Source organism: Hemitrygon akajei, chromosome 19 (genome assembly GCF_048418815.1).
Source record: "Hemitrygon akajei chromosome 19, sHemAka1.3, whole genome shotgun sequence".
Classification (NCBI taxonomy): domain Eukaryota; kingdom Metazoa; phylum Chordata; class Chondrichthyes; order Myliobatiformes; family Dasyatidae; genus Hemitrygon; species Hemitrygon akajei.
This window is the reverse complement of record NC_133142.1, coordinates 67,974,885-68,001,246: the sequence shown is the minus strand read 5'-3', so window position 1 is coordinate 68,001,246 and position 26,362 is coordinate 67,974,885. Positions and strand designations below refer to the sequence as shown.

The window sequence follows — 26,362 nt, the reverse complement described above, 5'->3', positions numbered from 1 at the left end:
TTTTTTCGATATCTACAGAATAGAGATTCTTTAAGATCTAAACTACATATATTTCCTACCAGCCCAGATAAGAACATAATAGATGTAATTTTTAATTTGAAACCTTTTGATAATGGCTCAATGTCTTATATTTATGGTCTGTTGTTGGGATTGAGAATGGCTCCTTTGACAAAATTTAAAAAAAGATGGAGAAAAGGATTTATAGACTTCATTATCTGATGAGACCTGGAGGGCTATTTTCAAACTGGTTAATTCTCATCATGTGCTCGTCATTCTGTCCTACAAATTAAAGTGGTACATAGGGCTCATATGTCTAAAGACAAGCTCTCTTGTTTTTTTGCAGATGTATCTCTTTATTGTGACAGATGTAATAATGGAGAGGCTTCATTAATTCATATGTTTTGGTCATGTTTGAGTCTTGAAAAATATTGGAAAGATGTATTCCAAACTTTTTCTATACTTTATAAAGCTAATTTTAAGCCCAATACTTTGACTACCTGATTTGGTATTGTTGAGGAAAGAGCTATAATTTTGGAGCCTTCTCATTTGCGGGTACTGGCTTTTATTTCTCTTATGGTTAGGAGGGTGATCTTGCTTAAATGGAAGGAGGTTGCCCCCCCCCCCACACATGCTCAATGGTTATGTGATGTTATGTCATGTTTAAATTTAGAGAAGATTTATTGTTTGATTTCTGATTCTAACCAAGATTTTTAAATGCTATGGGGACCCTTTCTGAACTACTTTAAAAACCTTTGAATTGTTATTGTTATTGTTATTAAAATAGAGATCTGGGCCATTATTATAAAACACTATATGGTAAAGTACTCTTTTTTTCTCTTGTTTTTTTTTTTACCAACCAGCTTTGTCTTGGTAATGGGTATAGTTTTTTTAGTAATATAATTAACCATATTATTATTGCATTTCATAATTCAATTCATTTTATTTGATTGATCATCAATATGGGATACTGTGATTGTATCAGTGTGATTTATATATAGTGCATTTTGTGCTATCTTATTTTGATTTTTATTAAGTATCCTCATGAATTCTGTATTTGTGTATATGAAATTTAATAAAAATATTGGAAAAATAAAAGATTTTTCAGATGTAGAAAGAATAAAAGGGAGCTAAGAGTAGATATCAGACCACTGGAAAATGATGGTAGAGAGACAGTAACATGGGACAAGGAAATGGTGGATGAACTGAATAAGTACGGTACTCCATTAGTTCTCCATTAGTCTTCACTATGGAGAACAGTAGGAGTATGCTAGAAGTTCAACAGCATCAAGGGGTAGAAGTGAGTACAGTTGCTATTACTAGGGAGCAGGTGCTTGGGAAGCTGATAGATCTGAAGTTAGATAAGTCACCTGGACCTGATGGAAACAACCCCAGGGTTCTGAAAGAGGTGGCTGAAGAGATTGTGGAGGCATTAGTAATGATCTTTCAAGAATCAATTCCAGAGGACTGGAAAATTGTAGATGTCATTCCACTCTTCAAGAAGGAAGTAAGGCAGAGAAAAAAGGACATTTTAGGCCAGTAAGCCTGACCTCAGTAGTTGGGAAGATGTTGGAGTCGATTCTTAGTGATGAGGTTTCAGAGTACTTGGAAGCACATGACAAAATAGACCAAAGTCAGCCTGGTTTCCTTGAGGGAAAATCTTGTCTGACAAATCTGTTGGAATTCTTTGAAGACATGACAAGCAGGGTAGACAAAGAAGCATCGGTGGATTTGCATTTTGTATTTGGATTTTCCAATGGCATTTAATAAGGTGCAGTACATGTGGCTGCTAACCAAAATAGGTTATTACATGAAAAATACTGGCATGGACAGAGCAGTGGCTGATTGGCAGGAGGCAAAGAGTGCAAAAAAGGGATCCTTTTTGGACTGGCTGCCGGTAACTAGTGGTGTTCCACAAGAGTATGTGCTGGAAACACTTCTTTTTACGTTATTATGTCAACAATTTGAATGATGGGTGGAGGGTCAGGTAGTGTTCAGGAAGCAGAGAGGCTGCAAAAGGACTTAGACAAATTAGGAGAATGAGCACAGAGGAGCATCTGGAGCACAATGTCAGGAAGTGTAAGGTCATTCACTTTGGTAGAAGGAATAAAAGCGTAGACTATTTTCTAAACAGGGAGAAAATTCAAAAATCTGAGGTGCAAAGGGACTTGGGTGTCCTCCTGCAGGATTCTCTAAAGATTGACTCACTGGGGAGGAAGGCAAGTGCAATGTTAGCATTCATTTCAAGAAGCTAGAATATAAAAAACAAGGATGTAATGCTGAGGCTGTATAAGGCACTGGCGAGACCTCACTTGGAATAAGGTGACAGCTTTAGGCCCCTTATTTAAGAAAGGATGTGCTGACATTGGAGGGAGTTCAGAAGAGGTTCCCGAGAATGATTCTGAAAATGAAGAATTATCATGTAAGCAACAGTTGACAGCTTTGGGTCTGTAATGCTGGAATTTAGAAGGATGAAGAGGGAATCGCATTGAAACCTATCGAATGTTGAAAGGCCTATATAGAGTGGATGGAGAGAGGATGTTCCCTTTGGTGGCAGTGTTAAGGACCAGAGGGCACAGTCTTAAAATCGAGGGACACCCATTCATAACAGATGAGGAGAAATTTCTTTAGCCTAAGGGCAGTGAATCTGTGAAATTTGTTACCACAGGTTGCTGTGGAGGCCAGGTCATTGGGTGTATTTAAGACTAAGGTTAATATGTTCTTGATTAGTCAGGGCATGAAAGGTTATAGGGAGAAGGCAGGAGAATGGTGCTGAGAGGGAAATGGGTCAGCCATGATGGAATGGCAGAGCAGACTCAATGGGCTGAATGGCCTAATTCTGCTCCTTTGTCTTACAGTCTTAAGGACTGGGTAGCCAAAGATGTTTTCCCCAGGGTGGAAATGACTAATACTGGGGTATAAGATTTTAAGGTAATTGGAGGAAAGTATAGGTAAGATGTCAGAGGTAATTTTTTTAAAACAGAGTGGTGAGTGTGTGGAATGCTCTACTAGAGCATGGTAGGTGGTAGAGTCAGATGCATCAGGGATATTTAAGAAACTCTTAGATAGGCAGATGGATGGTAACAAAAAGGATGGCTATATAGAAGGGCTCCAAGAGGACCACAAACTTGTCGTGGTTTGGAGGCTTGCGTGTCTCAATGACCTGGAGAGCTACGCTGGCTGGAGTCAGGGCTTTATACTTTGGCTCTAGGTAGGGTCACCCATGGCAAACAAGACAAAGGATAGAGGCCAGACTAAGATTGATTCACCAGTCCTCCAGGTTCAGGGGTTTCACTCAGGGCTGTTAAAGAAACAGCAATGAAGAATCCTTCTACATTTGTGTGCAATGGTACTCCTGAGTCTCCACCTGGGACTTGCATGGCCTGGGAGTAGTGAAAACCAAGAGGTAGCTACTGGCATGAAGAAGGAAGCCTGAACAATATGAAAACAAAGACCAAAGTTGGTTTCTGGCCAAGGACTTACAGAGATGGAAGACCTTCATTACTGCCCTAAATGACAGCAGGTGTAATGGGCAGTAAGTAAGTAATTAGCAGGGAAGGGTCAGATTAATCTTGGAGTGGGTTAAAAGGTGAACACAATATTGTGGGCCTAAGAGCCTGTACTTGTTGCAGTGTTCCATGTTCTATAAAGTAGATATATATCTACAAAAGAAAATAATGTGCAGAGCATTGCAAAGGATTAGAGAAATGGTTGTCATTGGATAGATGCAGAACTATAACTTCACATTGTAGATGTATATCTTGCACTAGTGTTCCTGTAGTTGATGTAACAATGGAAAGGAGGCAGGCCCTGATGGATTACGTGGTGAGGCTCTGAAAACTTGTGCCAACCAACTGGTGGGTGTATTCAAGGACATTTTCAACCTCTCACTGCTATGATCAGAAGTTCTCACCTGCTTCAAAAAGGCAACAATTCTACCAGAGGAGTAGTGTGAGCTTCCTTAATGACTATCACCCAGTAGCACTCACATCTACAGTGATGAAATGCTTTGAGAGGTTGGTCATGACTAGACTGAACTCCTGCCTCAGCAAGGACCTGGACCCATTGCAATTTGCCTACGTCACAATAGGTCAATGGCAGACACAATCTTAATGGCTCTCCACATGGCTTTAGACCACTTGGACAATACAAGTATCTATGTCAGGATGCTGTTCATTGACTATAGCTCAGTGTTTAACACCATCATTTCTACAGTCCTGATCGATAAGCTACAGAACTTGTGACTCTGTTCCTCCCTTGACTTTCTAACTGGAAGACCGCAATCTGTGCGGGTTGGTGATAACATCTCCTCGCTGATGATCAATACTGGTGCACCTCAGGTTCTACTCTCTCTATAGCCATGACTGTGTGGCTAGGTATAGTTCAAATGCCATCTATAAATTTGCTGATGATACAACCATTGTTGGCAGAATCTCAGATGGAGATGAGAGGGTGTGCAGGAACGAGATATACCAGCTAATTGAGTGGTGTCGCAGCAACGACCTTGCACACAATGTCAGTAAGATGAAGGTGCCTATTGTGCACTTCAGGAAGGGTAAGACTAACAAAAATGAACCAATCTTCATAAAGGGATCAGAAGAGAGAGAGTGAGCAATTTCAAGTTCCTGGGTGTCAAGATCTCTGAGGATCTAACCTGGTCCCAACATATCAATGCAGTTATAAAAAAGGCAAGACAGCAGCTATATTTCAATAGGAGCTTGAAGAGATTTGGTTTGTCACCTAAAACATTCAAAAACTTGTATTGTGGAGAGCATTTTGATGGGCTGCATCACTGTATGGTATGAGGGACTGCTGCACAGAACTGAAAAAAGCTACAGAAAGTTGTAAAATTAGTCAGCTCCATCTTGGATGCAAGCCTTCTTGGAACCCAAGACATCTTCAAGGAGCAGTGCCTCAGAAAGGTGGTGTCTATTATTAAGGACCTACATCACCCAGGACATGCCCTCTTGTGATTGTTATTGGCATTAATGGCAGACCAGTTGATTTGAAGAGAGAGGGAGAGAGAGAGAGCTTCACACAGGTTGGGGAAAATAGTTTAAAAAAGGACCATTTCATGGGGCTCAGCGCATTTCCAATCGATTTGTGATTCATTTGCAAGAGCAAATAAAAGTAAAGGAGGGTCAAAGCAGAGCGGTCATTGTGTGAGTTTAGGAATGAGAACTTGAGGCTTTGACATGAAGGCGCAGGTAAGTAGCAGGTAAGACTTTTGTAGTGGTTGAATAAAATGTCATGAAATTACAGCTAATTAAATAAAAGGATGATGCAGGATCAGGTGATGTGCTGTAGCTGCATGATGTGGGAGCTGGTGGACCCCATTGTGGTTCCTGGTGACCACACCTGCAGCAAGTGTTGGCTGCTCGAGGAACTCAGGCTCAAAGTTGATGACCTGGAATCTGAGCTTCAAACACCGTGGCACATCAGGGAGGGAGAAAGTTACCCGGATTCTCTGTTTCAGGAGGTAGTCACACCCATTAGGTTAGCTGCCTCAAATTCAGTCCATGGTGATATATAAGAGGGTGTGACCGTGAGTGAGGTGGGCAGTAGGATCCAAGAGACAGTGCTGGAGAAACCTCAGCCCTTGAGCTTGTCCAACAGATCTGAGATTCTTGCTCCCTATGTGGATGACAGTGGGGGCTGTAGGAAGGATGAGCAACCTAACTGTGGCACTGTAGTTCAGGGAGCCACTCAAGAGCAGGGAGAGAAGAGAAATGTAGTGGTAATTGGGGGTAGCATAGTCAGGGAAATAGACAGAGTTTTCTGTTGCAAGGAAAGAGCTTCTCGAAGGCTGTATTGCCTGCCTGGTGCCTGGCTTCAGGACATCTTATCTGACCTGCAGAGGAATTTTCAGTGGGAAGGGAAAGATCCAGTTGTCATGGTCCATGTGGGTACCAACAACACAGGCAGAATGAGGAAAGGGGTTCTGCAGAGGGAATTTGAGTAGCTAGGGACTAAATTAAAAACCAGGACCAAAAAGGTCGTAATCTCTGGATTACTACCTGAGCCACGTGCAAATTGGTATAGAGTCAAGTAGGTTAGAGAGTTAATTGCATGGCTCAAGGATTGATGTGGGAGAAGTGGGTTTGAGTTCATGTGAAATTGGCAGTAGTGTTGGGGAAGGAGGGAGCTCTACCAATGGGATGCACTCCACCTGAACTGTGATGGGACCTGGATCCTAGCGTACTACACAACTAGGCTTGTGGATAGCATTTTAAACAAAATAGTAGGGGGTGAGCTCAACTGATTGGAGAAGTATGGATGAAGTAAAAGAGAAAAGTGTGGATAAAGTAAAGGCAAAAGATAAAAAAGAGAAAAGTAAGAGTGAAGTGAAGAAAAGTCAAGTGCAAAAGAGTAAAATATTACAAGATTTTAAAAGCACAAAGAGTGTAATGGCACTTTATTTGAAAGAAGGTCAGTGAACATGTGGTACAAATCAGTACAAGGGGGTATGACTTTGTGGCCACTACAGAGCTGTGGTTGTAGGGTGGAGAGGATTGGGAATTAAATATCCAAGGATATCAGATGATACAAAAGGATAGGGAGGAAAGTAAGGGAGGTGGGGTAACACTCTTAATTAAAGATGAGATCAGGGTGATAGTGAGAGATGATATAAGATCTAAGGAGCAGAATTTTGAATCCATCTTAGTAGGGATTAGGAATAGTAAAGGAAAAAGAATCACTGGTGAGAGTTGTCAGTCGGCCACTGAAAACATCACAGTGGCACAGGCAATAAACAGAAATATCTGAGGTATGTAAGAATGGAACAGCAGCTATCGTGGGGGGCTTTAACTACCACATAGATTGGGTGAATCAGTCTTGAGGAGGACTTCATAAAATGCATCCATGATGGCTTCCTTGAACAGGATGTAACTGAACCTACAAAGGAACCTATCTTAGATATGGTCCTGTGCAATGAGACAGGTAAAATTAGTGATCTTGTAGTTAGGGATCCTCTTGAAAAGAGTGATCACAGTATGGGTGAGTTTCTCATACAAATGGAGGGTGCAATAGTTCCATCTAAGACTAGTGTATTATGACTAAAGAATGGAGACTATAATGGGATGAGGGAGGATTTGGCTAGTGTAGACTGGGAACACAGGCGAGATGGTAGGACGGTTGAGGAACAGTGGAAGACTTTCAAAGAGACTTTTCATGATGCTCAACAAAAGCATATTCCAGTTAAAAGCAAGGACAGTAAGGGTGGGGAGAGCCCACCTTGGGTAACTAAAGAAATGAACGAAGGCATCAAACTAAAAGCTTGTGAATACAAAGTCACCAAGAGTAGTGGGAAACTGGAATACTGGGAAAACTTTAAAAAACAGCAAAGAAACACTAAGTAAGCAATAAAGAAAGGGAAGCTAAATTATGAAAATAAACTAGCACAAAATATAAACAACAGATAGCAGAAGTTTTTAAAAATTATATAAAGTGAAAAAGGGTGGCTAAAATGAACATAAGTCCCTAGGAGGATGAGAAGGGAGAATGGATATTGGGTAATGAGGGAATGGCAGAAGTTTTGAATGATGATTTTGTGTTGGTATTCATGGTGGAGGACATGGCTAATATGCCAAATAAAGATGATATGGATATGATAGGAGGCGAGAACGTTGATAGTATATCTATCACTAAAGAGGAAATGCTGAGCAAACTTGCGAGCCTTAAGATAGACAAGTCCCCTGGTCCTGATGGAAAGCATCGCAGGGTACTGAAAGAAATGGCAGAAGGTTATAGCAGAAGCTTTGGTGATGATTTACCAAAATTCTCTGGACAAGTTCTGACAGATTAGAAGACGGCAAATATCATGCCATTGTTGAAAAAAGGATGTAGGCAAAAGGCAGATAACTATAGACCAGTTAGTTTAACATCTGTAGTTGGGAAAATGCTTGAAGCTATCATTAAAGAAGAAATAGTGAGGCATCGGGAAAGAAATGGATCCATCAGGCAGATGCAGCATAGATTCAGCAAAGGCAGGTCCTGTTTGACAAACTTACTGGAGTTCTTTGAGGATATAATGAGCACAGTAGATAGAGGGGAACAGATGGATATTATTTACTTGGATTTCCAGAAGGCATTCGATAAGGTGCCACATAAAAGACTTGTCCATAAGATAAGGATGCATAGAGTCGGGGGTGATGTATTAGCACGGATGGAAGACTGGTTGACGAATAGAAAGCAAACTTGGGATATATGGGTGTTACTCTGGTTGGAAATCAGTGGTGAGCGGTGTGCCACAGGGGTTTGTGCTGGGCCCAGAACTGTTCGTGATATACATTAATGATTTGAAAGAGGGACTGAATGCGGTGTAGCTAAGTTTGCTGACAATACTAAATTGAATGGAAAAACAAATTGTGCAGAAGATACGGAGAGTCTGCAGAGAGATATAGATAGGTTAAGTGAATGTGCAAGAGTCTGGCAGATGGAATACAATATTGACAAATGCGAGGTCATTCACTTTGGAAAGGAAAATGAGACAGTAGTTTATTATTTAAATGGTAAAAAATATTAGCATGCTGCTGTGCAGAGGGACTTGGGAGTGTTTGTGCATGAATCACAAAAGGTTGGTTTGCAGGTGCAGCAGGCTATCAAGAAGGCAAATGGAATGTTGGCCTTCATTGCTAGAGGAATTGAATTTAAGAGAAGGGAGGTTATGCTCCAACTGTGAGGCCACACTTAGAGTACAGCGTGCAGTTCTGGTCTCCTTACTTGAGGAAGGATATACTGGCTTTGGGGGCGGTGAAGAGGAGGTTCACCAGGTTGATTCCGGAGAAGAGGGGGTTAGACTACGAGGAGAGATTCAGTCACCTGGGACTGTACTCACTGGAATTCAGAAGAATAAGAATAATAATATAGAAACATATAAAACTATGGAAAGGGATAGATAAGATAGAGGCGGGTAAGTTGTTTCCACTAGTAGATGAGACTAGAACTAGGGGACATAGCTTCAACATCTGGGGGAGTAGACTTAGGACAGAGATGAGGAGGAACTGCTTTTCCCAGAGAGTGGTGAATCTGTGGAATTCTCTGCTCAATGAGGCAGTGGAGGCTGCCTCAGTGAATATATTTAAGACAAGGTTGGATAGATTTTTTGCATAGTAGGGGAATTAAAGGTTATGGGGAAAAGGCAGGTAGGTGGAGATGAGTCCATGGCCAGATCAGCCATGATCTTATTGCATGGTGGAGCAGGCTCGACGGGCCAGATGGCCGACTCCTGCTCCTATTTAATTATTTATGGGTTTATATTGCTATATTTCTACACTATTCTTGGTTGGTGTGACTGTAACGAAACCCAATTTCCCTCGGGATCAATAAAGTATGTCTGTCTGTCTGTCTGTATTTCTTTTGTTCTTATGTTACCAGAAGATACAGGAGCCTGAAGGCACACACTCAGCAATTAAGGAACAACTTCTTCCCCTCTGCCATATGATTCCAAAATGGATATTGAACCCATGAACACTACCTCACCTTTTATAAAGTATCTGTAACCCCCACCCCCACCCCAACTGGGCTCGTCTACAAACTTGGGTCATTAGCTACCTCTGCTAATGGCCACATGACTCAGCAGTAAGAGAACCACCTTGCATAAACGATATACATCTAGGGTCGTTATGATTTGGGGTTCAACCAAACAGGAATATTGTGATGTTCCAATTAAGGACATCTTGATCTGGGTGAATGCTATGTAAATACTGCACATACACAATTCTTGGTCAGCACAAAATAGCAAATCGTGCACCACACAAAATTATAAAGGACGTATATTTACTAATTTCTGAGTGAAAAAACCTATCATTCATCCTTCTCTCCCTGCCTTCCCCCTTCCTCCTTGGAGCCATTCATCTGCACAAAGTACTTCTTGCAATGGGGACTCTCCTTCCAACAACATTCTGCAGCCTCTTCCCTTCTATCCCACTTCGCAGCTCCTGCCAGAAGACCCCCAATCCAGATAACCAACCGTCACAAAACCCTTTCCACCCCACTCTTCTAGAACTTTCTCCAGGTCCCACCATCCTGATTGACTGACACCACATTCCTAAATTGAACAGCAGGTCTTCTCATCTTTAGTCAAAACTTCCTACCAGCAGGACACACTGCTTCTACAGAAAATAGTTAAAATGAAATACCCACAGCACAGCAGCAGAAATCTTAACCAGGGCATTACAAATACATTATTTCTGGTTTTACTATTTTTAATCTAACTATTATATATATATATACACACACACATATTTATTGTGATTAATTAACTTTTTTCCTCTCAATATTATCATGTATTGCAATGTACTGCTGCTGCTAAGTTAACAAATTTCACCTGATTCTGAAAGGAGTACGCCATGCAGACACAAAGCACATTCCATACCTGACCTTTCCTCCTGTAGAATATTACTTGATGTGATGATCCCAGCATAGTTCCTCTGTGAATTCCATCTTTGATTTTATCATACAGGAGTTTTTCTCCGGGAATAATATGATACTTCACCTGTAAAGGAAAACACCACAGTACACTCAGCTATCCTCTCCTAATGTACACTGGAGGATAATAGCACAACCATAAGACCACAAGATGAAGGAGCAACATTATGTGTAGTGAGACTCTCAGCAAGGAGAGGCTAATGACAGGGCAAAATTGCAGTCAACAGGATGAGCTGCAATGTAAAAGGCGGACAACATTGAAAAAGGTGAATACAAGACTAAAGGTGCTATATTTGAACGCGTGCATTACATGGAATAAGGTCAATGGACATAGCACAGTTACAGATTGGGAAGAATGATGTTGTAGGCATCACTGAATCATGGCTGGAAGAAGATTATAGCTGGGAGTTTAATATCAAAGGTTACAAGTTGTATCAAAAGGGTAGGCAGGAAGACAGAGTGGCTCTGTTGGTAAAAAAGAAAATCAAATCATTACAAAGAGGTGATATAAGGTCAGAAGGTGTTGAATCTTTGTGAATAGAGCCAAGGAAGTGCAAGGGTAAAAAGACCCTGACAGGAGTTATATAGAGACCCTGAACAGTAGTAAGGGTGTGGTCCATAAGTAACAATGCCAAAAGGGCAATGTTAGAAAAAAATCATTGGGGATTTCAATGTGCAGGTAGATTGGGAAGATCAGGTTGGTGCAGGATTTCAAGAGCAGAAATTTCTAGAAAGCCTATGAGGTGGCTTTTTAGAGCAGCTCGTGGTTGAGCCCACAAGGGGATCAGCTATTCTGGATTGGGTGTTGTGCAATGAACCAGAATTTTTTTAGAGAGCTTCAGGTAACAGATCCCCTAGGGGCAAGTGATCATAATATGACCAAATTCACCCTGAAATTTGAGAAGGAGAAGCTAAAGTCAGATGTATCATTATTACAGTGGAATAAAGGAAACTACAGAGGCATGACAGAGAAGTGACTAGAGACCCAGAGCCATTAAACTCTCCTCAAACACTTTCCCTTCCATTCCTGGGATCAAACCTCCTCTGGACCACCTCCAATATCACTACAGATATTTTCTTAGAAAAGGGGCCTAAAAATGCTTACAATACTCAAAAAGCAGTTTGACTAATGCTTTATAAAACCATATAACTGCTTTTACAAAGCAGTGATTCAGCTCAAGCAGTTAAAAATGCTTATTATTTTATGTCTGCTTTTCATGTAGTCCCATTAAAAATCCTTATCAAATTGAAATGATGAAGAACATGACAGGATATTTCATTCACACTCGGGCCAGAATCAGCTGTAATAACTGAATCACAATTGTAAGCTCTCCATCGTTCTCATGAGAACAGGAATGTCTCGCTTCCAGTCTGGGCCACTGCTTTCCTGCTTTCCTTCAGTTTTCCCTTCCAAAGACTGGGAATGCCCTCTCACCATCCTTTTGTGATCCAGTGGTCAACCAGAAAGTAGGATATTATTGGTCAGAAATTGGCAAAATGTCCTGGGCCATTTATCTCAGATCTCATTGCTCAATGTCCAAAGATAAAAGAGGTTTGGTTTTAAAATAAACTAGGCTTCATAGTTAAATGATGGAGACACAAACACAGAAGCCTGTAGCCAAACTTCACCTAGACAGAAAAAAGTCAGTCAGGTAACATACCAACTGTTCAATATTTTCAGCTCTGTAGTACTCTTCAAGTACTGCATCTTCTGGTATCAATACAGTGTACTGTTTGGATGCTTCTAGCTCATTAACTAGATGGTATTGCTAAAGAAGAACACATTAAAATCAGTGATTAATATTGTGGTTCCATTAACATTAAGTATAAATATGATCAATCAATTCTGAGCATGAAACAAGTTTTTAACACTGTAAAACTTAATCTGCAGTAGGCATTTTGTCAATAACTAAGAGACAAAAGCTAGGAGATTTGCAACTTATGTCAGGCTTCAGAGAGAAGTTCAAAGGTCAATTAATCAACTAGATCTTGAACATCAGATCACAAGAGGTCTACACTAATGCAGACACTCAAGATACCTCATGTTTGTGGACCATAATGGTGTTTCATCAGCAATGAAGCTTGTTACAATGCTAGATAATCGTCTCTCTTAGAAGTCATTGGAGAGTTATGTACAGATATGAATCATGTAGCCACCCCCTCCCTCCGGAGCAGGCTGCAGTAAATCCAGGCTGTGATTTCCAACCACAGAATCTGAGTGGATACTGTCTCCATTTGAACCCCACCGAAGATCCTCATAAGACAGGGGTTCCCAACCTGGGGTCCATGGGCCCCTGAGTTACTGGTAGGAGTTCATGGCATAAAAAAGGTTGAGAACCTCTGTTGAAAGAGAACACAAGGAAATAGTAGGTGTAGAGTACTTGGCCCTCACGCCTGTCCTGTAATTCAATATGATCATGGCTGATCTGTCCTAGGGCTCACTTACTCCTGTGCAGGTTCCACAAAGCCCTCATTTCCATGACCTTTTAACCCTTTATCTCCTTACTGTCCTGATGCCCCCAATGTTCTCACTTCCACAAGCTTCTGGTGTAGAGTTTCAGAGATTCAACATGCTCACTGATAAGAAACTCCAACACACCTCAGTTTTCAGTGACCACTCTCTTACTTTGTAACTGTGTTTCCTCACTTGGGATTCTCCTACATCTCAGCATTAACCTGGTCATATCCCTTGAAGATCTGTTATCTTTCAATAAGGTCACCCTGATTCTTCTAAACTCCGGAGTAAACAATCATAGAGCACTACAGCACAGAAACTAATCCTTTGGCTATCTAGTCTGTGCTAAATTGTCATTCTGCCTAGTGTCATTAACCTACACCCACCATACCTTTCCCATCCATGTACTTATCCAAACATACTGAAATTTTTTTTAACCATTTAAAATAGGACAAGCCTCTCATCCTAGGAATTAGCCTAATGAATCTCTATAGGACTACCATCAATGCTGGTAAAGCCCTGCTCAGATGGAGGACATACTTAAATAATATTTCAAGAGAATTGTACCAGTCATATTAATTCACATTTACATGGCATATTTTAAAAAGTGCCTTGCAACAGAGAAGTGGGGTTACTCGACCCAAATCTGTCAATGCACAACTTGAACATCAAGTGGCAATTCTACCACTTCAAAACTTTCAGCCATGACAGGATATTTCATTCATTAGCTTGCAGTTCATGAATGAATCCCAATACTATGCATGGTTAATATTCATAGAACTACAGAATTCTACAGCACAGAATCAAGCCCTATGTCCAAAGTCAACTATTGCATCCACCTCTACTAATCCCATTTGCCTGCATCACACCCATTGCCTTCTATGTTCTGACAATTTAAGTGCTTGTTCAAATCTTTCTTAAGTGTTTTAAGAGTATCTGCCTCTGCCAGAATATTCCAGATTCCAACCTCTTTGTGTGGAAGTTTCCCTTCAGATCCCATCTTAAACTCCTTGCTCTCACCTTAGACTTAAGTTCTCTTCTTTTAGACATTCCAACCACGGAAAAAAGATTTTTGCTATCTACCCTGTCTACTCCCCTCATAGTGCACACTATTGGCTCAAAGTTCAAGCGAACGGCCATGCCTTCAGACCCCAGGTAGAACTGGTATCAATACCTCACAGAACACCATTTTTGTGCATGTTTCCTAAATGATCAAAAGTCTCGAAGGGAAAATCTACTGACACCAAAAATGTAATTTGAGATTCAACGTGGAATCAGCTCTTCTGGCCCTTCGAGCTATGCCACCCAGCAATACCCCAATTTAACCCCAGCCTGATCACGGGACAATTTACAATGACCAGTTAACATACTAACCGGTACGACCTTGGACTGTGGGAGGAAACCGGAGCCACTGGAGGAAACCCACACGGCCACAGGGAGAATGTTTAAACTCCCTACAGGCAGCGGTGGGAGATGAAGCCTGCATTGTAACCACTACACTAAATTTTGGGGTATCTTTAAACATTCTAAGATCTCTTATCATTTCTTAATAACCACATTTAAATGACTGGACAGCACATCTCCAATATTTTATCTATGTGTTTTCAATTTACCTGTAATAACTGCTTGAAATGAGAGTACTGAGGCAACTGATCTAGAAGTTCCAGCAAACCAGGTGGAAGTGGAGGCAAATCTTCCAAAGGTGGAATCAAAATCTGCACGTGAAAAGTTGTAATGAATTAAATAAAGCAGCTTTGAGTAACAGCTATCATTTGCAAAGTGTGTGATATTTATATAGAAAAATGTAATTCTGCACATCATGAGAAACAGTAGAGCTAAGCATGATTGAATTTTAACTTCCAAAATTGAAATATTAAGTATTAAGTAGTTAAAATATTAATATATTAAGTAGTTAAAATTCAAGAAGTCTCTAATAGGAGCCAACCATCCATTTCTGGTTTTAAATGCCTGTGGAAGAAGGAATAGCAGTGACCAATCAATTTACCAGAAGCAGGCCATCATTTTCACAATCACTCCAGTTTTAACTATTACATAGAAACCTAGAACATAGAAAACCTACAGCACAATACAGGCCCTTCGGTCCACGATGCTGTGCCAAACATGTACTTACTTTAGAAATTACCAAGGGTTACCCATAGCCCTCTATTTTTCTAAGCTCCATGTACCTATCCAAGAGTCTCTTAAAAGACCCTATCGTATCTGCCTCCACCGCCATCACCGGCAGCCCATTCCACACATTCACCACCCTCTGTGTAAAAAACCTACTCCGACATCTCCTCTACACCTACTTCCAAGCACCTTAAAACTGTGCCCTCTCATGCTAGCCATTTCAGCCCTGGGAAAAAGCCTCTGACTATCCACACAGTCAATGCCTCTCATCATCTTGTACACCTCTGTCAGGTCACCTCTCATCCTCCATCGCTCCAAGGAGAAAAGGCCGAGTTCACTCAACCTATTCTCATAAGGCATACTCCACAATCCAGGCAACATTCTTGTAAATATCCTGCGCACCCTTTCTATGATTTCCACATCCTTCCTGTAGTGAGGTGAAATGAGCACGGTACTCCAAGTGGGGTCTGACCAAGGTTCTATTTAGCTGTAACATCACCTCTCGGTTCTTGAACTCAATCCCATGGCTGATGAAGGCCAATGCACTGTATCCCTTCTTAACCACACAGTCAACCTGTGCAGCAGCTTTGAATGTCCTATGGACTCGGACCCAAGATCCCTCTGATCCTCCACGCTGCCAAGAGTCTTACCATTAATACTATATTCTGCCATCATATTTGACCTACCAAAATGAACCACCTCATGCTTATCTGGGTTGAACTCCATCTGCCACTTCTCAGCCCACTCTTTGCCTTCTGTGGGCAAGCTAGTTCTGGGATCCACAAAGCAAGGTCCCCTTGGATCCCATGCCTCCTTACTTTCTCAATAAGCCTTGCATGGGGTACCTTATCAAATGCCTTGTTGAAATCCATACACACTACATCTACTGCTCTACTTCATCAATGTGTTTAGTTGCATCCTTAAAAAAAAATCAATCAGGCTCGTAAGGCATGATCTGCCTTTGACAAAGCCATGCTGACTATTCCTAATCATATTATGCCTCTCAAAATGTTCATAAATCCTGCCTCTCAGGATCTTCTCCATCAACTTACCAACCACTGAAGTAAGACTCACTGGTCTATAATTTCCTCGGCTATCTCTACTCCCTGCAACCCTGCAATCCTCCGGAACCTCTCCCATCCCCATCGATGATGTAAAGATAATCGCCAGAGGCTCAGCAATCTCCTCCCTCGCCTCCCACAGTAGCCTAGGGTACATCTCATCTGGTCCCGGTGACTTATCCAAATTGATGCTTTCCAAATACTCCTGCAATCCTTTTTCTTAATGTCAAGCTCAAGCTTTTCTGTCTGCTGTAAGTCATTCCTACAATCGCCAAGATCCTTTTCTGTAGTGAATATTGAAGCAAAGTACTCATTAAGTACCTCTGCTATCTCCTTCGGTTCTATACACACTTTTCCACTGTCACACGATTGATCCTATACTCTTACATCTTATCCTCTTGCTCTTATTATTTCCTTTCCCAGGCCTCAAAAACCTAACAAACTAAAGAAGTTGAGAAAGGCTGAATCTACTGAAATCATTGCCTCTGAGCCAAAAAGAGCAGGAATGTTTTCTCCAGGAAAACACTTTTTCCCACTGCAGTCTATATTTGCTCTGCAGCCCCTCACTCACCCCTCAACATAATCACCTTCTAACCCACTTCAAGTTGATCTACAACTGCTTCTTCATCCACCAGACAGATCCCGGTCCAGCTCGTACACCATATAAAGTTCTCACTCCACAGCCTGTTGGCCTACCAGTCAAGGCAACTGTGCGCAAGAAACCAGGAAAGGAGTGTTTGGAGAACTCTGGAAATCTGTGCTTCCCAAACTCAAATAAATACCCATCCATCCCCTCACTTTGTATTCCTTATTCCCACAGAAACATTCGATTTTTCTATTCTTTTCTCCCTCATCCACTATAATATACCATGACATACTTCAGTACTACTTGCACGAGCTACTCCATTTAATGAGTTGAGTATGAATGATGGAACAAATGTTAACAATTCCTCATCTTGATGCTGTCAGTTTTCAAGGTAATAGACTTTGGAAGAGAACTCCTTTGTCACTACAAATCGTAAGTTACTAGGGTAAATCTCCCCTTCTGAATATCACATAGCCCCTTTGTGATATGCTTGATTCAAGGAATACAGGCAAGTCCATAGTCTTAAATTTTACCATCAAATTTATTCCAAAATGTTGCTATTAAAACATGATTAGTTCACTGGATGATCCACGTCTCACTTTCCCCTTAAAGCAGGGGTTCTCAACCTTTCTTTTAATGTCATGAAGCCTTACGATTAACTGAGGAGTCAGAGGACCCCAGGCTGGGAACCCCTTCATTAAAGGTATTGTTAACCAGGCAGAAAGGGCTTCACGCTACATCAACCAGAATAAACAGTGTGAATTAGCAATGAACAATGAAAGTAGAAAAATATATTTCTCTCTACTTCCGATTTCTTTCTCCCTTGAAAATGTTATATTTTAATATTGAATCTTATAAAATGAGAGAAAGCTGTCATCAAGATACTTTCTTATCTACATAAGGAGGCTGAAAATATAAACCTTCCACCTCTCATTGACAGGTGACACCTGAAGGGAAAATTGCGTCAGCTCTGAGAAACTACTGCTATTGACTAATGCAGCTCTATAAAGCTGGTTTCAATTAGTCATGCACTTTTTATGACAAGTTGAATCTGTCCAAAAGGAATGACTATATATTTGGTTGCTAAAGAATGTTAACAGTATATGGGGGTGGGGTATGCCACATCTTCTTGCAGTGAAACCCAAATTCTCACAGCTGCCTTCCAGTCTTGATGTATTCCCTTTTGAAAAGTGTTATGAAGCTTTCATTTAAATACAGTTGTCTAAAAGTAGTCTTCCATCACTTCAAATATTTTAGAAACATAGAAAACCTACAGCACAATACAGGCCCTTCAGTCCAGAATGCTGTGCCGAACATGTACTTACTTTAGAAATTACCTAGGGTTACCATAGCCCTCTATTTTTCTAAGCTCCATATACCGATCCAGGAGTCTCTTAAAAAATCCTAACGTATCCACCTCCACCACTGCCACCGGCAGCCCTATTCCACGCACTCACCACTCTCTGCGTAAAATTCTTACCCCTGACATCTCCTCTGTACCTGCTTCCAAGCACCTTAAAACTGTGTCCTCTCGTGTTAGCTAGTTCAGCCCTGGGAAAAAGCCTCTAACTATCCACATGATTAATGCCTCTCATCATCTTATACACCTCTCATCCTCTGCCGTTCCAAGCAGAAAAGGCCGCTTTCACTCAACCTATTCTCATAAGGCATGCTCCCCAATCCAGGCAACATCCTTGTAAATCTCCTCTGCACCCTTTCCACAGTTTCCACATCCTTCCTGTACTGAGGTGACCAGAACTGAGCACAGTACTCCAAGTGGGATCTGACCAGGGTCCTATATACTGTAGCTGTAACATTACCTCTTAAACTCAGTCCCACAGTTGATGAAGGCAAATACACCATACACCTTCTTAACCACAGAGTCAACCTGCGCTGCAGCTTTGAATGTCCTATGGACTCAAACCCCAAAATCCCTCTGATCCTCCACACTGCCAAGAGTCTTACCATTAATACTGCCATCATATTTGATCTACCTAAATGAACCACTTCACACTTATCTGGGTTGAACTCCATCTGCCACTTCTCAACCCACTCTTTGCCTCTGTGGGCAAGCCAATTCTGGATCCACAAAGCAATGTCCCCTTGGATCCCATGCCTCCTTACTTTCTCAATAAACCTTGCATGGGGTACCTTATCCAATGCCTTTCCAGCACTCAACATCAGTTAGACGAAAGAGCTGATTGTGGACTTCAGGACGGGTAAGATGAAGGACACATACCAATCCTCATAGAGGGATCAGAAGTGGAGAGAGTGAGCAGCTTCAAGTTCCTGGGTGTCAAGATCTCTGAGGATCTAACCTGGTCCCAACACATTGATGTAGTCATAAAGAAGGCAAGACAGCAGCTATACTTTATTAGGAGTTTGAAGCAACTTGGCATGTCAACAAGTACACTCAAAAACTTCTATAGTTGTACCATGGAGAGCTTCTGACAGGCTGCATCTCTGTCTGGTATAGCGGTGTTAATGCACAGGACCGAAAGAAGGTGCAGAAGGTTGTAAATCTAGTCAACTCCAAAAATAATTTCTTATTATTTTTCTCTCTCTCTGTATTGCATTGAACTGCTGCTGCTAAGTTAACATATTTCAAGTCACATGCTGCCTGATAAAACCTGATTCTGATTCTGACATTCTCAAAAAAATTCAATCAGGCTTGTAAGGCACGACCTGCCTTTGACAAAGGCATGTCTATTCCTAATCATATTATGCCTCTCCAAATGTTCATAAATCCTGCCTCTCAGGATCTTTTCCATCAACTTACCAGCCACTGAAGTAATACTCACTGGTCTATAATTTCCTGGGCTATCTCCACTCCCTTTCTTGAATAGGGGAACAATATCTGCAATCCTCCAATCCTCTGGAACCTCTCACATCTCCATAGATGATGCAAAGATTATTGCCACAGGCTCAGCAACCTCCTCCCTTGCCTCCTCAGTAGTCTGGGGTACATCTTGTCCAGTCCTGGTGATTTATCCAACTTGATGATTTCCAAAAGCTCCAGCACATCCTCTTCCTTAATGTCTATATGCTCAAGCTTTTCAATCCACTGTAAGTAATATGCAACCTAGTGCCAAAGCACTTCCAAGCTATACTACACAGACAATTTGAGAAACCGCAATTTGAGATAAATATGCAAATTCTATATTGTGATTGAAAGCTAACAAAACTGCATGGGTAAAGAGCATACCTTATCAATAATATGGATGTAGCCATTCACAGCTGGGATATTAGGCGTTACAATTCTTGCTCCTCCAATGATTAGACTCTAAGAAAGACAAATGAATGTTTCAACTCCTTATAATTCTGAAATGATAAATTAGATCAAAGTTATCAATTCCACTATTTCCTTTACAACACCAAAATGAAATGATAATATAAAAGTCCATAGAACCAACTGTGGAGTTGTCTTTTTTTCCCAATTTATCTAAATCTTAAGGGTTGATCTGGTATCTTATCCAGTTCCATCACAGGGCTGGTTTAATTTAGATCCTCTCTGCACTCAGCTGTATTTTTCAAACACAAGTGGACTTACACGGTTTGATGGCCAAGCTCATTATACTAAGCATAACCTACTCCCATGGGCCAGAAACTGACAGCAAGTTGCCTGCATGGGCAGTGTATCTGGTGAAAAGAGGAGCAGCAGTGGAGAAGTTTTAGTGCCATGAAGATTTCAGTCCTGAAGCAGTGAAAGGTCTGGTCCATTGCAAACGGTGCCTCGAGGTTGGTTACATATATTGATTTATTACTGCCACATGTACCAGTGAAAACCTTTTGTTTGTATGCTGTTCAGATGGATCATTCCATGCATAAGTTCATCAAGGTAATAAGGAGGGAAATAGAATGCAGAATATAGTTTCACAATTACAGAGAAAGTACAGTGCAGATAGACAGATAAAGTGCAAGGGCTACAGCAATGTATACTGGGGGAACAAGAGTTCATTCTTTAGCATCAGAAGGTCCTCCTGCAGCACAGATGTAACCTTGTGAAGCATTTTCTGAAGTTTCTTGACTGGACAATGAAGGACAAAATGAGCCCTATTTTTAAGTTCATATGGCACAGGCCAGAGTGAAGTAAAAACAGCAGGACACATTGAAAGGATGTGGGTTCAGATAGAGAGGAGTATAACTAAGTATTCACTTTGCCCAGTTAACCTAGTGGGCAGCTGGAGAATTTCTCGAGGAAAAATGCCCTTTATGCTCTTAATTCATGCCAGCTGAGAGGCTCCAAGGAAATCCTCCAAATTCTATCAATCTAAGGGTTGAATTATGCTGGTCAGGGTCAGCTTTAATTGTTATCCCAGCAAAGATTCATGCAGAACTGTTCTAGACTGTGTGTCATGAAATTATCCTTGCAACCTCACGCAGATCTCCACACAGTTCAAAGTGGGATATTCCTCCTCAGGAGTGGGCAGCCAGGAATTCTGCTATGATCAGTTTTCATTGGGGGAGGGCAATTCCTGAAATTTCAGGTGTTTCATGGTTTAAGAACACCAAGAAGTGGAATTATTTTTCACTACTTCATTCCAAAGAATTTCCAATAAATAGTGATGGTGAGTTATGGCAGTTAAAGACCTGTAATTGATAAACATTATAGGATAGGCACCAGTAATTAATGAGGGCTTCTGATACACACAAAAAAATTCTCACAGAGCTCATTGCTGGCTCAATGTTTTCATGAAGGAAATGAAACTGTTGAAATAAATCCTGCAAAAATTAAAACTTATTTATATTGTGTCCCACAAACCCTTCAGAAACATTAAATACAACAACCAGGATTAATGTAAACATCTGAGCAACTATAAACTGCATGCAGTTGATCAAAATGTATACAACCAGATAAGGCAGTCATGTCAGCCAGTGGAATCTTCCCAATAAATTAATGTGATTCTGATTAAATTTCAAGTTCAATTATATTCACAGTTCAAATGAGTCAGTCACCCATACAAACAGCAAATCCTCTTTCAGCAAAATATATCATAATAAAAAATGTGGAGTAGTTTAACTTTTGTCATACTCTGCACTGCCGAAATTCTTTCTTATTACAATTTAATCATTCAGGAATACTTGCAAAATTTTTAATAATAGAAGACAGAGGTTAGCCCATGTCAGGAACTAGGAAGTATCATGGGAAGATTCCTGCCAAGAACAGTTTCTTGGCACAAGTAGTACTCAGGAGAATGCATGGAAAGAAAAGTAAAAGTTAACAAGACTGTAGGATATATATGTGCTGCTAAACTCACAAAATTATAATTCATGTTGTCTTAGGCTTCACAAAACAGTTTGTGTTGTTTACAAAATTTAAACCCATGCAACAAACAGCATCCTCTTCGATATTCTAGATATCCTCACTATACTTGGCTTGCACTGAGTAAATTTCAGATACAGTTATTGCAAGTGGGCAATTAAACAAGTAACCATATTCACTAAAATGAATACTGAAAATTGTAAAACACACTAATACTGTGAAGTGCCAGACTCTATGCAGCTATAGGGATTGCTACAAACATAAGAATAAGTACAAACTCACAGTAGGCATAGTCATGTCAGCCAATGGAATCTTTCCACTCAGTCATCATTATTCTATCAAATGCCAGATTCTATTGCACTCACAGTCCATAAACTGTGAAAGTTGCTCTGCTCAATTTAAAATGACCAAAGTATGTCAGAGAGCTTGGAGTGTGTGGAGATTGTGGGGGAGAGGGCACAGTGTAACTAGATAATATGTACCTTATTATCTTTCATGGAGAGAGCTACAAACGAATCATATATTAAACATGAAATGCAAAAATTCATTTGCTCACCCCATTCTCATTCTTGATTGGCAACCTGATAAATATGTTCATTGTTGATAAGTTGTGTCCTTCGAACTCTTTTAAGTCATCAACGGTAAGTGCACCCATAATGAAATGTGACCTAAAGGTACCAAGTACTAGAATTACAGCAGTTGCAAATCCTCTGAGACATAACCAAGATTACACTTATGAGAGCCCAAAACACCAGTGAAACATTTCAAAGCAATTAGCACTAAAATAAAAACAGAACTAGAAGGGGTCTTATGCCTTTTTCAGTGAACACTATAATTGTTTTGTCAGTGTAAGCAGATACGGGGGGAGGGGGAAGGGAAGGAATTGCAGATATTTTAGGTTGAAGCTCTAGGTCAGGACCCATTCAGTGAGAGTACTGAAACGCTGACTCTGCCGCTGCGAATTGTTGCTTTAAATCATGCAGACAGCTGTTTGTTTCATTGGAAGCAAATTTACTATCATTGTCTTATATGATATAAAACTTGTTTTGCAACAGCAGTACAATGCAAAGACATGGGATTACTATAAAATACTAAACAAATAAATCAGAAAAAAGGATTAATGAGGTAGTGTTTATTGGTTCATGGACCATTCAGAAATCTGATGGTGGTGGGGAGGAAGTGGTTCCCTCTGATGTAGATCACTTACATGACTGTAAGTGATTTTATATTTCACTTAACAATTAATGCAAATTCTTAGCCTGAAGAAAAATTATGCACATTAAAATTATAAAACAGTGGCTAAGTTACATTCTCTCTAATGTTTTACTCAAAATGCCTTGCTCACTAATCTACAAATTTCAGCAACAAATACTAAGTGGTTTTGCAAGGATAATTTGATTTTAAATGTGTGAATAGTTCTGTCAAGGTTAGAGCTGCATCAAGGCTGTAACTATTTTGATACTTATGTCAATTACATGGTTGCATGAACAGGTATTCCTTTTAGAACAGTGAATCTTTTGTTTGAAACAACCTTTACTGTACTGGCATAGTTAGTTTGTCTACAAAATACTCTACATTAAAAAGTTTAATCTAATTCATTCATACAGATGTTAGCATCAACTTATAAACTGTCAACAGAATCCTTGTACTATTTGGGAAACTAAGTTCTGAATCCACAAAATTTATATGAATGGGGAGTGAAACAGGTTAATTGTACAAGTTTTCACTAGATTGACTATTTAATTGACTGTTTTACTCAACCGGTAATATACATTGCTACACCCTGTCTAAGTATTTGAACTACATAGTTCCCCAATTAGTTTATATTCTTAATATATTTAGTTCAAAATTTTCATAGTATCTTAAAATATTACTTAACTACACGTTTTCCTGGAACACAATCCTTTCATATATCCAAGAATACATGTATTTTTCAGAGCATGGCATGGCAAGCTTAAGCCCTTCCACTATCATACTTGAAAATATACAAAATGCAGAAAACTATCAAAGCTATATATGATATATATTATATATAATAGCATGATAAACTATATATGATCCGATAGAGCGATTTTTGGGTTTAGCATATTTACATTTAGCAAATGACTTCTCAACTACCAATCTTCAAATCTGAATGTAAGTTGTAGATTAAATTTAAATGAACAATAGGTTCCTAAAAGCCATGAATCACAGACCAGACAATGCCGATCAAATTTAAATGTCTGTGTTGTGGGTGCAAATCAGGAGGTGTGAAGTTTGTGTGCAGTTTCAAAGAAAGCATTGTCAATATGGAATTGTCTTTGATGTTTAGCACATAAAATGTGTGTAGTGCTGGGCATAGGCAGACCTTCCGACCAAAATCATCTCCATATGATGCCTCATCACAAATGAGAAAATCTGCAGATGCTGGATATCCAAGCAACACACAAAACGCTGGAGGAACTCAGCAGGCCAGGCAGCATCTATGGAATCTAAGTACAGTCGATGTTTCGGGCTGAGACCCTTCATCAGGACTGGAGAGAATTAAAAGATGAGGAGTTAGAGATGGGGGGGGGGGGTGGGGAAGAGAGGAAGAAACATAAGGTGATAGGTGAAACTGGGTTGGGGGGGCTGGGGGGGGCGAAATAAAGAGCTGGGTAGTTGATTGGTGTAAGAGATACAGGGCTGGAGAAGGGGGATTCTGATAGGAGAGGACAGAAGGCCATGGAAGGAAGAAGTGGGCGAGGAGTACCTGAAAGAGATGATGGGCAGGTAAGGAGATAAGGTGAGAGAGGGAAAAGGGAAAAGCGAATTGTGAAGGGGTCGGGGATGGCAATTATCAGAAGTTTGAGAAATCAATGTTAATGCCATCAGGTTGGAGGCTACCCAGAAAGAGTACAAGGTGTTGCTCTTGCAACCTGAGTGTGGCCTCATCGCAACAGTAGAGGAGGCCACGGACTGACATGTTGGAATGGAAATGAAAAATGAGATTAAAATGGGTGGCCGCTTTTTCTAGCAGATGGAGTGTAGAAACTCGGCTAAACAGTTTCCCAATCAATATTGGTTCTCATTGATATACAGGAGGTCACACTGGGAGCACCAGGTATGGTAGATGACCCCCAACAGACTCATAGGTGAAGTGTCACCTCATCTGGAAGGACTGTTTGGGATCTGAATGGTAGCGAGGGAGGAGATGTAGGGCCAGATGTAGCTCTTGTTCCGTTTGCAAGGATAAGTGCCAGGAAGGAGATTAGTGAGGAGGGACGAATGGACAAAGGAGTTGCTCAGGAAGTGATCCCTGAAGAAAGCAGAAAGTGGGGTGGGGAGGAGAAAGATGTGCTTAGTGGTGGAATCCCATTGGAAATGGTGGAAGTTATGGAGAATTACGCACTGTACGCAGAGACTGGTGGGGTGGTAGATGAAGACAAGAGAAACCCTATCCCTGGTGAGGTGGTGGAAAGATGGGGCAGATGTGTGCAAAATGGAAGAGATATGGTTAAGGCAACATTGATGGTGGAGGAAGGGAAGCCTCTTTCTTGGAAAAAGAACACCTTCTTAGTTCTGGAATGAAAAGTCTCATGCTGAGAGCAGATGTGGTGGACACAAAGGAATTGAGAGAAGAGATGGCATTTTTACAAGCACAAGGTGGGAAGGTGTATAGTTCAGGTATCTGTGATTGGGAGCACCTACACTACATCTGCTAGAAAAAGCAGCATCTGCAGTGGCCACCCATTTTAATTCCACTTTCCATTCCCATTTCAAGATATCAGTCCGCAGCCTCCTCTATTGCCGTGTTGAGGGCACACTCAGGTTGGATGAGGAACACCTTATATTCCGTCTGGGTAGTCTCCAACCTGATGGCATGAACATCGATTTCTTTAAGTTCTGGTAATGACTTCCCTCCCCTTCACCATTTCCCTCTCTCACCTTATCTCCTTACCTGTCCATCACCTTCTCTTTCTTCCATGGCATTCTGTCCTCTACCATCAGATTTCCCCTTCTCTAGCCCTGTATCTTTTTCACCAATCAACTTCCCAGCTCTTTACTTCACCCTTTTCCCCCATCCTGGATTCATCTATCATCTACTACCTTATATTTCTTCCTCTCTTCTCCTCCCCCCTCACCGTCTTACTCTGATTTCTCATCTTTTTTGTTCTCCAGTCCTGATGAAGGGTCTCGGCCCAAAATGGTGACTGTACTTGTTTCCATAGATGATGCCTGACCTGCTGAGTTCCTCCAGCATTTGTGTTGCCTCCATACAATGCCTGCTGTATCTTTTTGTGTCACATAAAAAAGCTGCTTCATAGCTGCCAGTACTTTTCTCTGGTGACTTCATTCACAACATCGTCAATTGCAAAATGAGCAGAAACAGAAATCACAAATACTTTCTTCAAAATACGTAACACCATTGCTGAGAAATTGGATTCAGGTGCAAAAAAATCACTGCATACAATGCAAGTCCC

At 40.8% G+C, this 26,362-nt stretch overlaps 1 protein-coding gene across 2 annotated transcripts in view; it reads right to left on the bottom strand.

Annotated features, from left to right (window-relative positions):
* stab1 (stabilin 1) overlaps positions 1 to 26,362 on the bottom strand; it is a 347,363-nt gene that overhangs the window by 120,554 nt on the left and 200,447 nt on the right. For both annotated transcript variants that reach the window (XM_073072696.1, XM_073072697.1), the window contains 5 exons: positions 22,477 to 22,588; positions 19,863 to 19,940; positions 14,494 to 14,595; positions 12,087 to 12,194; positions 10,373 to 10,492 (listed from right to left, as the gene is read on the bottom strand). In XM_073072696.1, the coding sequence (XP_072928797.1) occupies positions 10,373 to 10,492; positions 12,087 to 12,194; positions 14,494 to 14,595; positions 19,863 to 19,940; positions 22,477 to 22,588 (520 nt within the window). The remainder of the gene's footprint in view (positions 1 to 10,372; positions 10,493 to 12,086; positions 12,195 to 14,493; positions 14,596 to 19,862; positions 19,941 to 22,476; positions 22,589 to 26,362) is intronic.